At 51.9% G+C, this 13571-nt stretch overlaps 1 protein-coding gene across 1 annotated transcript in view; it reads right to left on the bottom strand.

Annotated features, from left to right (window-relative positions):
* Positions 1 to 7288: 7288 nt before the first annotated feature.
* The window catches only part of numbl (NUMB like endocytic adaptor protein), a 37547-nt gene continuing 31264 nt past the window's right edge, over positions 7289 to 13571 (bottom strand). The window contains exons 7-8 of the mRNA XM_078206576.1: positions 12782 to 12949; positions 7289 to 10569 (exon numbers count right to left, since the gene is read on the bottom strand). Of these exons, the coding sequence (XP_078062702.1) occupies positions 9851 to 10569; positions 12782 to 12949 (887 nt within the window). The 3' untranslated portion in view covers positions 7289 to 9850. The remainder of the gene's footprint in view (positions 10570 to 12781; positions 12950 to 13571) is intronic.

Below are 13571 nucleotides of genomic sequence, written 5' to 3' on the forward strand. Positions count from 1 at the left end.
TGGATTGCCGAGACGCTAGTGCCTTTTTCCCCCCTTCTGTGGCCCTGAACGGTGACAGTGAACAGGGATACGGGGTGATCGTCCAAGTGGAATGTAGCACATTCCTGATCCGAGTCTCTCAGAGTCCCGCGGAGAAATAGCATTGAGGGGGACGGGGAGGCAAGATGGGGGACAAATTTTAAACAGGGAAAATAAATAGACCTTACCCTAGATCTCTTCAAAAGGAAATTACATGAGTGCGTGAGAGAAAAGGGATAGAAAGTTGTGCTGAAAGGCTGGGATGAGGTAGATGGAATTGGGATGAGGCTCAATGGGGAGCACAAACACCAGTATAGAGCAGTCGGGCCGAATGGCCTGTCTGCTCCAGAATTCTATGAAGACTCAGGTTCAGGGCCTGGAGTGGGGTTTGGGAAGCAGGGGGGAATGTGAGAGGTTTACCTCGTAGAGGAGCCGCCATCTTGAATCCCACCAGTTGGGTTCAACTTTAGCTTCCAGTTGTAACCAGAGATAGTGCAAAGGGGGCCAAAAGGAGGTGCCACTTTCGGCCTGCTCCCAGGTCCAGAGATCACGGGCGAGATTCTGCGGTTTCCCAGCCGTGTGTTTCCTGCCGCTTGCTCGTGGTGGGATTCTCCAGACCCGCCGGTGTCAATGGGAATTTCCATTGATGTTACTCCGGGAAAGCGGGGTTGGAGAATCCAGGCCAGCATGAACGGCCGGAGAATTCTGGCCAACTTGTACCATTATTGGAAAGGTCGGAGAGGTGTTTTTTTCGCAGACGGTTGAGAGGGGGCCTGAAAACATTTTGGGAAGCTCCGTAGATCTTCCCCACTCTTTGGGGGCAGAATTGGAACCCAAGGCAGAAATATTGGGAACAGAAATTCCAGCCAACGCCCTAGAGGAACCCAGGAACAACAGCTGAAGGTATCCCACCATCCTTCCACGTGTCGGATAGGAAAGATAGGGTGGGTTTTTTGGTCCCGGCAACAAATAATCGGAAACTGGGAGGGTAACCGAAGATTGGATTTTATTTTCTGTCTTTGGACGAAGACACAGTTTCTCAAAAGTTGTGACAATCTCTTCAGAACAGATTCTCCCCGCCCCCCACCCCCTCCCCAACCTGGCTATAACGATGTTTGGTAATATTACTTACAGCTTAATAAACATAACTATTTAAAATATATATTAATACATATAAAATAAGGATTTGGCATTAAGTTAAAACCCCACGATGCAAGCTCACTCCAGCCAAGGGCCATGTTCCTACCGTAACTACTCCCCTCCAAAGAGGGTGCAACAACTCTGGCCCGCAACAGTTTGCTTGCAGACGCTGAGCTCACAGGCCGAACACTCTCTCGTACTCATTGCCAATTGTGATGGAATTATTCCTGAAGGTCCCATTACAATCCCCCCACGCCAACACTCCAGCCATTAATCGGCCAACACATCCATCCATGTGACGAACGGCCTCCCTGCACCAATCGGGAAGCAAGAAGACTCTTAACCCAACTGGATGATGCTTGACTTGCCAGCCAGTTTCCACTTCCCCCCCACCCCAATTTTAAGCTGAAGAGAAATGTTCGAACAATATTTTCCTTGCTCCATGCCCCGATGATTTTCTTTCTCCTGGGTTAGGGTTAGCACTGTTCTTCAATCCCTGGAGACTCCAGGCCCATCCCGGAGGGGTTGGCAACCCCCACCCGCCCCGCCCCCGGGCTGCTGAACGTCCCGAAACTCAACCCTGAGGCTCCTTCCCAAACCTGGAGCAGAAAGCGCCACCATTTGTACAGGGGTTTACCCTAATAATCAAACTGGAAGCCATATCTCTGCAAATTCTATGATTCTTCTATGAAAGTCGTGGAGAGTGAAAGATCCACCCGATACGTCTTATCTCTCCGGTTTTGAGGCTGGTAGATCAGAAGTTGCAAGGCTCGATCGATCATCGCTCTGCCATGAGCTAACTGATCGTAGCTATAACCCTGATACTTCTTTTTTCATTCATTCGTGGGACACGGGCGTCGCCGGCTGGGCCAGCATTTATTGCCCATCCCTAGTTGTCCGAGGGCAGTTGAGAGTCAACCACATTGCTGTGGCTTTGGAGTCACATGTAGGCCAGACCGGGTAAGGACGGCAGATTTCCTTCTCTAAAGGACATTGGTGACCCAGATGGGATTTTCGGACAATTGACAACGGTTTCATGGTCATCAGTAGATTCTTAATTCCAGATTTTAAAAATTGAATTCAAATTCCACCATCTGCGGGATTCGAACCCGGGTCCCCCAAAACGTTAGCTGAGTTTCTGGATTAATAGTCTCGCGATAATACCACCAGGCCATCGCCTCCTCGTGGTAGTGAGGCAAGGGCTGGCGGGAGGGAGAATCTGTTCTTGATCACAACTAAGTGACTCTTGTCACCACAGTTGGGGCGGAATTAGGTTTGTGATGCCCTTTAAGGCCAAATAGTCCATTGGCGCATCAAGGCCCGATAGCAGTACCCCAGTATCTGGTGGAATCGTAGAATCCTTATAGTGCAGAAAGAGGCCATTCGGCCCATCGAACCTGCACCGACAACAATCCCACCCAGATCCTATCCCCGTAACCCCATGTATTTGCCCTGCTAATCCTCCTGACACTAAGCGGCAATTTATCATGGCCAATCCACCTAACCTGCACATCTTTGAACACTAAGGGGCAATTTATCACAGCCAATCCACCTAACCTGCACATCTTTGGAATGTGGGAGGAAACCGGAGGAAACCCACACAGACACAGGGAAAACGTGCGAACTCCGCACAGACAGTGACCCGAGCCGGGAATCGAACCCGGGTCCCTGGCGCTGTGAGGCAGCAGTGCTAACCACTGCGCCGCCTCAATTAAAGGGCTTCCAGTTTGATTAAAAAGGGAGAACACACTCAAAGGTTTATCACCCCGTTAACTGCCTTGCCCAGGCAACGTCCCATCCTCAGCCAAGTTAGATTCTCCAAAACAATATAAATTGAATGCATTATATCACTGGTATTTTATAAACGGTTTATCATTATTTAAGAACAGGTGTTCATTTTTTGGAATACAACTGATGTGGTCAAGGGATAGTCTTTGGGTGGAGTTGAGGAATCATTTTTAAAAAGAGTTGAAATTGGGGATTTTGCTTTCTGGTTGAAGGGGTGGTCTTAGTATCCGTATTTTGGGCCTATTCTGGGTTGGAGTTTTAGCCACCTTGTCCATCAGGGGAGGGGCAGAGCAAGTGGCTTCCCTAAAGCAAAGTTAAAGTGACACTGCCATCAATCTTGTGCGAACCCTTTCCATCATTCACTGCCAGGCAGATGTGCGGCCTAGTCAGCTGCCAAACCACCAACTGCTCGATTTTCCTTAGCAACAAGCAAGTCCGTTCACTCGCCTTCCGAACGTCACGATGGCGAGGGCCCAGATCTCAAACAGACCCAGAAAAGCCACTCGGTTAACCTACTGCCCCAGGGTGTAAATGGGAGAGGCATTATAGAATCCCTGCAGTGCAGAAAGAGGCAATTTGGCCCATTGAGCCTGCACTGATAACAACCCCACCCAGACCCTATCCCCATAACCCCATATATGTACCCTGCTAATTCCCCTTAACACTACGGGGCAATTTAGCATGGCCAATCCACCTAACCTGCACATCTTTGGAGATTAAGGGACAATTTAGCATGGCCAATCCACCTGACCCACACATCTTTGGACACTAAGGGGGCAATTTATAATGGCCAATCCACCTAACCTGCACATCTTTGGACACTAAGGGACAATTTAGCATGGCCAATCCACCTAACCTGCACATCATTGGACACTAAGGGGGCAATTTATAATGGCCAATCCACCTAACCTGCACATCTTTGGACACTAAGGGGCAATTTAGCATGGCCAATCCACCTGACCCGCACATCTTTGGACACTAAGGGGGCAATTTATAATGGCCAATCCACCTAACCTGCACATCTTTGGACACTAAGGGACAATTTAGCATGGCCAATCCACCTAACCTGCACATCTTTGGACACTAAGGGGCAATTTAGCATGGCCAATCCACCTAACCTGCACATCTTTGGACACTAAGGGGGCAATTTATAATGGCCAATCCACCTAACCCGCACATCTTTGGACACTAAGGGGGCAATTTATAATGGCCAATCCACCTAACCTGCACATCTTTGGACACTAAAGGACAGTTTAGCATGGCCAATCCACCTAACCTACACATCTTTGGACATACGAATCTCAAGCTTCGAACTATTTCCAAATTGGCTGCAAGATCGATTGATCATAGCTCCCTAGCCTGGGATTCAACGATTGTTACCCATATTACGGTCAACTTATTGATAAACTGCTGGGAAGTGTGGTGTCCAATAACAGATAGGTTTCTTTAGACAGATCACTGATGGGCAGATTGATTCAGTTGAAGGAAAGGCAACGCGCAAACATTAAGACGGGTCCCAGCCAGTGTTTGCCAAGAGGCAGATTGTGGCCTTATCACTGTCACCACGGCAACCGGCCTTGCTACCCACATTTTCATGAATATTCAAATGAATAAAAGTGCTGGAGGAAAGTGGCTCTTACATTTAATTCCTCCATTTAATAATTTAAATGTTAAAATTGTGCACGGCAACATCATCAGCGAGGAGGGATCAATAATAAAGCAAACTGGATGGGGATGTGGGAAGGATGACTATTGATTGGATCAAGGCCTTCGGATGGCAACACCGGACCTGAAGAGCAAAATTCAGAGTTGGAGAGGTCAAGGTCAACTTTACGCAAATTTTACAATTTGGATGAGAATATAGGGGGCATGGTTAGTAAGTTTGCAGATGGCACCAAGATTGGTGGCATAGTGGACAGTGAAGAAAGTTATCTCCGATTGCAGCGGGACCTTGATCAATTGGGCCAGTGGGCTGACGAATGGCAGATGGAGTTTAATTTAGACAAATGCGAGGTGATGCATTTTGGTAGATTGAACCAGGGCAGGACTTACTCAGTTAATGGTAGGGCGCTGGGGAGAGTTACAGAACAAAGAAATCTCAGGGTACATGTTCATAGCTCCTTGAAAGTGAAGTCACAGTTGGACAGAGTGGTGAAGAAGGCATTCGGCATGCTTGGTTTCATCGGTCAGAACATTGAATACAGGAGTTGGGACGTCTTGTTGAAGTTGTACAAGACATTGGTAAGGACACACTTGGAATACTGTGTGCAGTTCTGGTCATCCTATTATAGAAAGGATATTATTAAACTAGAAAGAGTGCAGAAAAGATTTACTAGGATGCTACCGGGACTTGATGGTTTGAGTTATAAGGAGAGGCTGGATAGACTGGGACTTTTTTCTCTGGAGCGTAGGAGGCTGAGGGGTGATCTTATAGAGGTCTATAAAATAATGAGGGGCACAGATCAGCTAGATAGTCAATATCTTTTCCCAAAGGTAGGGGAGTCTAAAGCTAGAGGGCATAGGTTTAAGGTGAGAGGGGAGAGATATAGAAGTGTCCAGAGGGGCAATTTTTTCACACAGAGGGTGGTGAGTGTCTGGAACAAGCTGCCAGAGGTAGTAGTAGAGGCGGGTACAATTTTGTCTTTTAAAAACCATTTTAAAAATTACATAGGTACGATGGGTATAGAGGGATATGGGCCAAATGCGGGCAATTGGGATTAGCTTAGGGGTTTAAAAAAAAAGGGTGGCATGGACAAGGTGGGCCGAAGGGCCTGTTTCCATGCTGTAAACCTCTATGACTCCCCCTCAGTGGGATATAAGATGGTGGTGGGGAGGGGTGGGGGGTTGCAGGCAGGGAGTTCGCATTGGGTGGGGAGGGGAACATAAAATTGCACAGATGTGGTTCCCTCCAGGGACCCGTCCACCCAAGGGGCCATGCTAAATTGCCCCTTAGTGTCCAAAGATGTGCGGGTTAGGTGGATTGGCCATGCTAAATTGCCCCTTAGTGTCCAAAGATGGGCACAGTAAGATGTCTCACAACATTAGGTTAAAGTCCAACAGGCCCACTCACTTGATGAAGGAGTAGGCCTCCAAAAGCTCATGATTCCAAATAAACCTGTTGGACTTTAACCTGATGTTGTGAGACTTCTTACTGTGTTCACCCCAGTCCAACGCCGGCATCTCCACATCATGGCCCAAGATGTGCAGGTTAGGTGGATTGGCCGTGCTAAATTGCCCCTTCATGTCAGGGGGATTAGCAGGGTAAATATGTGGGGTTATGGGGAAAGGGTCTAGGTGTGATTGTTGTTGGTGCAGGCTCGATGGGCCGAATGGTCTCTTTCTGCACTGTAGGGATTCCATAAGGATTGAATCATCGAAAATATCATCCCAGATTTCTGCTAAAAGTGCAAAAATAAAACTGAACGATTAATTCACCCCCAGACAGGGTAATTATTGAAATTGTTAAACTCAAGGGAGTTAACTCCCTTTGAGGGATATTCCTGAACTCCAAACACGAGGCCCTATTCAGCTTGCAAAGGTAGATTCCGTCCCAAAGCCCTGGGACACATTTAGGGTTCAGGGTTGAAGTTCAAAGTTCAGTGACATTTCTCACCTTTGGGAAGAACATGCCTAGGCTGGGCGAGTGCACTCTGCAGTGGGACAGCTCACATTCCCTCCCTGCCTTATTCCGGACAGGTCGGATAACGTGGATCACAAACGGAAAACGCTGGAAAATCTCAGCAGGTCTGACAGCGACTGTGGAGAGAGAATTGAGCCAATTTTACCATCCCGACCGCCACGGGAATCGGAGCGGGCGGGGGAAGGGCGGACCATGCAAAGGTCCGCTGACCTTGGGTGGGACTTTCTGGGTGAGGAAGGCTGGAAAATCCCACCCAGAGTCAGACTCAAAACATTTTCCAGGCACGCCCACCCCGAGTCTCGAAGAACGGCATTCTCCGTTGATGCGATGCGATCTTACGAGCCTCGGGCGGGCGAGGCGGTAAGATTCCGGCAATTGGCTCTATTCTCTGTCCACTGGGTCACCCAGACTCGAAACGTTGGCTCGATTCTCTCTCCCCATGGACGCTGTCAGACCTGCTGAGATTTTCCAGCATTTCCTGTTTTTGTTTCAGATTCCAGCATCCGCGGTAATTTGCTTCAATATAAGATAACGGCGGGATAGCGGTTTGAGCAAGGCCATTGGGCCCAATTCTAGCCCAGAGCGGGCTACGCTCTCGGCACAGGGAGGGTCCCGTACACACGGGGGGGGGGGGGGAAGGGAGTTATTCCTGTGCGGGAACCTCGTCAGGAGGGGCCTGGGGGGGGGGTGGGGGGGGGGGGGGGGTTTGAGATGGGAACAGTATACAATACACATGAAATCGACATTGGTTAAACTGCCTATCACAAAATAACTATGTAATTTGGCACTATTCATTCAAGTAATCGTTCTGTAACAAAACAGTTGCATTCTGGCAATGCCAAGTGCGGCAGCCCTGTAAACCACACCAACGTGAGCGTGGGTGGAGAGGTCGGAACGCGGGAATGGGTTTTGAACGTGGCATTGATGACGCGAGTGTGGAACCGTTTCAGTATCGGACGAGGGGCTGGGAATTTCCAAAATCTTGATTGTCAAGTGACTTCCTGGAACGAGACAAGATATTCTACGTATTGACGGAATTGGTCGAGGGTTCAGTTCCCACCAGGAAGCCCCCACCCCCCCCCCCCCCCTCCCCTTCCCCCCACACTACGCAATCTCTCATTAATAGCAACCCAAGCAGTGCCAGTTGGTGCCACGTTTTGGTCTGCTGGGAATCACACCTCGGAAGCCCCATCCCCCCCCAAACCTTCCCCGCCCCGTTGACAGGGTGGCTAAGAGATTTGCAGAGCCGACCTCAGGTGGGACGCTCCACCTATGGATAATGTTTTGGGTAGGATGGGCAGGAGTGTGGGGTGGAGGGAGGAGTGGGTGGCCCATTCCTACCATGTCCCCGCTCCCCTCGGGTTTAAGAATAAACAGCAGGCGTGAAGATGGCAATTTCTCATTCAATGGCAGCGCAGAAGGGTTTTTGTTGCAAAGCATTTTCACTCTCTTTCTCTCTCTCCCTCTCTCTCTCTCGAGCTATCTCAACCCAGAATACCCGACTCCTGATCTGGGACCAACACCAACGAGCCTGAACGGTCTTGGATCTGGCTGGGGAAGATTCCAGATCTGAAAGGCCATGAGGTAGAGATAAACCCATTTCTAGGCTGTGGCCGAAACGCCCCCCCCCCCCCCCCCCCCCCCGCGACTCTCAGAAGTTGGGAGTGGACGTGGGGGGTTGTTGGGGGGGAGGTGGAATCTAGCTCTCTCTAAAGTCTACTTTCCACCATTGGTGGCCAGTGCACCCCACCATTTTCCAAACAATCGGCCCCTTGCTTCCCGTAGCTCCCCATCGATCCCGGGGAACGATCTCTGGTATCCGGCGTGTGGTAGCGCAGCCTCTGAGCAACCTGGAAAATTCGCTTCCTATTTTGTGGGCAGGTGTTTAGTGAGATAATCATTTCAAAAGCCTTAGTATATATATTCTTTACCAAAATACCTCTTAACTACAAGATTTTGAATATACAGCATCTCTAGCCTACCTTAAGTCTAAAGATTAGGTGACGTGCCACCTTCTTGGCTTGTAAGCCGCGACCGGGTTTACCTTAGTAACGAGGATCCCTGGTGTGTTTGGCCAGCTTTTGCCACCTCTTGTGTCTACACACCTACTCATCGGCTAGCCCGGAGACACTCGAAAGGCACAGGCCCCGGAGGAGTCGGGTTCTGCAGCCCTTCCGGGTTGTTCCGGAAAGCCTCGCCATTCCGAAGGGCCGCCCTGCGGTGGCTTACGGTGTACCAGTCGACACGGCAGCAATAACCGTCGAGAGAAAGGCCCGAAGCCTACAGATTTGGCGAACTGTCACGGAAACCAAGGTGTCTCTCTCTCTCTCTCTCTCTCTGTGCTTCCCTCCTGATCGGGGGGGGGGGAGGGAAACCACACAGGCCTAACCAGAAAGGCTCCACGACTTGGACACATTGTGCGCGAAGTAGATTTTAAATGTGGAATTCAGTTCTTCGAAAAATGGGAGGGAAAAAAATACTTGCGAGGAAAGGAGAATTTAAAATCAAATAAAGAAATCAGTTATAACCCTTTGATTTTGGTGTCTGGTGACACACTTGGTTAGTATGTGCAGAACCGCCATTTGTTCTACGCTTTTGGAATGTGTTGGAGAGTGGGCGGCGGGGAGGAATTCTGTTATTATTTATTTGCGGGCGTCGCTGGCTAGGCCAGCATTTATGGCCCATCCCTAGTCGCCCTTGAGAAGATGGCAGTGAGCTGCCTTCCTGACCGCTGAGTGTCTCGCTCGGCCCTTTCAGGGGACAGTTGAGAGCCGACCACATTGCTGTGGCTCTGGAGTCACGTGTAGGCCAGACCGGGGTAAGGACGGCAGATTTCCTTCCCTAAAGGGGGGGCATGAGTGAAACGGATGAACGACGCTTTACTCTTTGAATTCTCTCTGGTTACTGTCTGTCCTGACTGGTGCTTGGAATGGACTTTGTCACGAGGGTTCTTGGGAGTATGCCTGAGGGGCCCCAGATCCCACTGGGTTTCACATTTAAATGCCCTTTCTCTGCGGTACTTGCGAGGCAATCTGGACTTGGGGCTTTTTTTTTCCAGTCTTAAGTCCATCTCGACCCATGAAACCTTGGCCTTCACCTTGCTTCCCAATATCAAAGTCTTAATCAGATAAAAGAACAAAACCCAAGGGTTTCTCTCTTCAGCGCCTCTGTCCAATGGCACCTCTCAAACTCAAAATACAAATGTTTCTTAGTGGTTACACAGTTCAATCTGAAGAGTTTGTTTTTTAATATCCCGGTGCTTCCTTAGAGCTGGATCTCAAATGTTTTCTGTAGGTCGGTAGAAAAGGGGTTGGTCGGTAACGCCCCGCTCCGCTGCTGGGACTTTGACTCGAGGGAGGCCCACTGCGCCTCAAACTGGTCGGCCTCTTGCGCCATCGGCAGCTGGGCGGGGTCCGGAGGCCAGGCCCCGCGCCCGACGGTGATGCCGCCAGTCTGGCTCGGGGCCATTGTGCCGTTCACCTGCCGCGTGGGCCTGGGCTGGAGGCCGCCGGCCGGGCCCGGCGACGCGGTGAGGCCAAAGGCGGGCGGGAAGGAGGCGGCCTTGCCTCCGGCCGCTTGGTGGGCCAGCGAGGCCTGCTGGCTGCCGGCGGAGGCGCTGCCAAAGGCGTTGGCCACCATCTGCGAGGGGGTGATCCCCACCACCGGCACGCTGGGGGCAGGGTAGGGCATCCCGTTGCTCAGGCCGGGGGCGTAGGCGGGCACGAAGGCGGGCTGCATGGGCGGCAGCCCGTACAGGCCAACCGGGGCGGCGCTGGCGTCAAAGGCCATGGGGAAGACTGGCATTCCTGTCGGCATGGAGATGGTGGTGGGCGCCAGGGGTTGTTGCTGGGCCCGTGCAGCCTTTGCCACTTCCTGCAGCCAGCGCTCTGCCTCGGACGGTGTGCGTCGGTGGCTGGGTTGGAACACCGAGCTCGCTGTGGTTGTTGTGACGGTGGTAATGACGTCTCCCCATCCTCCGTTCCCTATCAGTAGGAGAAACAAGTGCAGTGTGAGTTACACCTCGTGCAGCAACCCCGTGTACAGAGCGCGCAGCTGGACACCCTCCCGAACCCCCTCCTGCACACACATTCCACCCCCTTCTCTTCCATTCCCTTCCTCCTGGTTTGTTAGGGAGTTTGGGCAGTGTGTTCAGACAGGGAAGTGTGACTGTTCCAACGTTTTCCTGACTCCCTGCGGTGCAGGAGGCCATTCGGCCCATCGAGTCTGCACCGACTCTCTGACAGAGCGTCCCCGCCCAGGCCCTATCCCCATACATTTACCTTGTTAATCTTAATTTACACATCCCCGGACACTTAGGGTCAATTTATCATGGCCAATCCACCTAACCCGCACATCTTTGGAGTGTGGGAGAAAACCGGGAACACCCGGAGGAAACCCACGCAGACACAGGGAGAATGTGCAGACTCCACACAGACAGTGACCCAAGCCGGGAATCGAACCCGGGTCCCTGGAGCTGTGAGGCAGCAGTGCGAACGACTGTGCCACCGTGCCGACCAGTTTCCTATCTTCCACACCCCCCCTCAACACAAGTTTTATCTGATTCTCCTTCCCAAGTCCTGTTCACCCCTCACCCCCTGTGCTCACTCACCTACACAGAATTCTCCCTCTGCTATCATCACCATTTTAAACTTCTCATCCCGGTCTTCAATTCCTTCTCTGGCCTTCCCCCTCCACTTCTCCATAACCCCTACCAGCCCCCCATAACCCTCCCTATTTCTGTAACCTCCTCCAGCCCCTACAATCCTCCCTATCTCTGTAACCTCCTCCAGCCCCTACACCCCTCCCTATCTCTGTAACCTCCTCCAGCCCCTACAATCCTCCCTATCTCTGTAACTCCTCCAGCCCCTACAATCCTCCCTATCTCTGTAACCTCCTCCAGCCCCTACACCCCTTCCTATCTCTGTAACCCTCCTCCAGCCCCTACACCCCTTCCTATCTCTGTAACGTCCTCCAGCCCCTACACCCCTTCCTATCTCTGTAATCTCTACCAGCCTCCCCATAACCCTCCCTATCTCTGTAACCTCCTCCAACCCCTACAATCCTCCCTATCTGTGTAACCTCCTCCAGCCCCTACACCCCTTCCTATCTCTGTAACCTCTACCAGCCTCCCCATAACCCTCCCTATCTCTGTAACCTCCTCCAGCCCCTACACCCCTTCCTATCTCTGTAACCTCCTCCAGCCCCCCATAACCCTCCCCATCTCTGTAACCTCCTCCAGCCCCTACACCCCTCCCTATCTCTGTAACCTCCTCCAGCCCCTACACCCCTCCCTATCTCTGTAACCTCCTCCAGCCCCTACACCCCTCCCTATCTCTGTAACCTCCTCCAGCCCCTACACCCCTCCCTATCTCTGTAACCTCCTCCAGCCCCTACACCCCTCCCTATCTCTGTAACCTCCTCCAGCTCTACAATCCTCCCTATCTCTGTAACCTCCTCCAGCCCCGACACTCCTCCCTATCTCAATAACCTCCTCCAGCCCCGACAATCCTCACTATTTCTGTAACCTCCTCCAGCCCCGACACCCCTCCCTATCTCTGTAACCTCCTCCAGCCCCTACACTCCTCCCTATCTCTGTAACCTCCTCCAGCCCCTACAATCCTCCCTATTTCTGTAACCTCCTCCAGCCCCTACACTCCTCCCTATCTCTGTAACCTCCTCCAGCCCCTACAATCCTCCCTATTTCTGTAACCTCCTCCAGCCCACTCCGCACAGACAGTGACCCGAGCTGGGAATCGAACCCGGGTCACTGTGAGGCAGCAGTGCGAACCACTGTGCTGCCCCACACATCCCGGATATTCTTTCTCTTCCACCTTCTTCCTTTGGGATAAAGATAGAGGTCTGGAGTCACGTACCAACCAACTCAAGAACAGCTTCTTCCCTGCTGCTGTCAGACTTTGGAATGGACCTACCTCGCATTAAGTTGATCTTTCTCTACACCCTAGCTATGACTGTAACACTATATTCTGCACTCTCTCCTTTCCTTCTCCTCTATGTACTCTATGAATGGTATGCTTTGTCTGTAAAGCGCGCAAGAAACACTACTTTATCCCAGTACATGTGGCAAAAATAAATCAAATCAAAAGTAGCAGCAGAAGGCGGCCATTCGGCCCATTGAGTCTGCCCTGCTGTCAATCCCACTCTTTCCTTCCTGTGGTCCGTAGGGAAGGCTCTTACCCTGAAGTGCGTGGGGCGGTAGTGTCGGAGCGGTCACTGTGATTGAGCTGGGAGCCGGTGTGGAGGAGAATGGGTCACAGGAGGATGGTTTATTTGATGCCGTGTCTATCGGGGTACAGAAGGCGTCGAGGTCTGGCTCGTTGGTTGGCGATACGTCAAATTCGGCCACTGGCGGAGGGAACAAAGCAAAACTCAATTCGGGGATAAGGCAGGCTGGAGCTGAGGCCGGAGGTGTCCGTGTCCAGCCCCCTCCGGGTGGAACATCACAACAAAGAACTCCCAATACCCCAGCGGATTGGACAGACATCACGCGGCCAACAGCTGGAGAACTTCCAACCTTCCCTCAATCCCCATGACTCCCTACGTCACCCTCCTTCCCTCACCTCCCTCCCTCACCCTCCCCCCTCTCTCACCCTCCCTCCCACCAAACATCCCTCCCTCACCCTCCCCACCCTGCATCACCTTCCCTCACCCTCCCTCCCTCCAAACACTCCTCCCTCACCCTCCCCGTCCCTCACCCTCCATCACCCTCCCTCACCCTCCATCACCTTCCACCCTCCCTCACCCTCCCTCTTTCCAAACACTCCTCCCTCACTTCCCCTCCCTCCAAACATCCCTCCCTCACCCTCCCTCCCTCCAAACACCCCTCCCTCACCCTCCCTCCAAACATCCATCCCTCCCCCTCCCTCTCCCTCCAAACATCCCTCCCACACCCTCCCTCCCTCACCCTCCATCACCTTCCCTCACCCTCCCCCCTCCTTCACCCACCCTCTCTCCAAACACCCCTCCC

This window comes from Mustelus asterias, unplaced genomic scaffold (assembly GCF_964213995.1).
Source record: "Mustelus asterias unplaced genomic scaffold, sMusAst1.hap1.1 HAP1_SCAFFOLD_1636, whole genome shotgun sequence".
Lineage (NCBI taxonomy): Eukaryota > Metazoa > Chordata > Chondrichthyes > Carcharhiniformes > Triakidae > Mustelus > Mustelus asterias.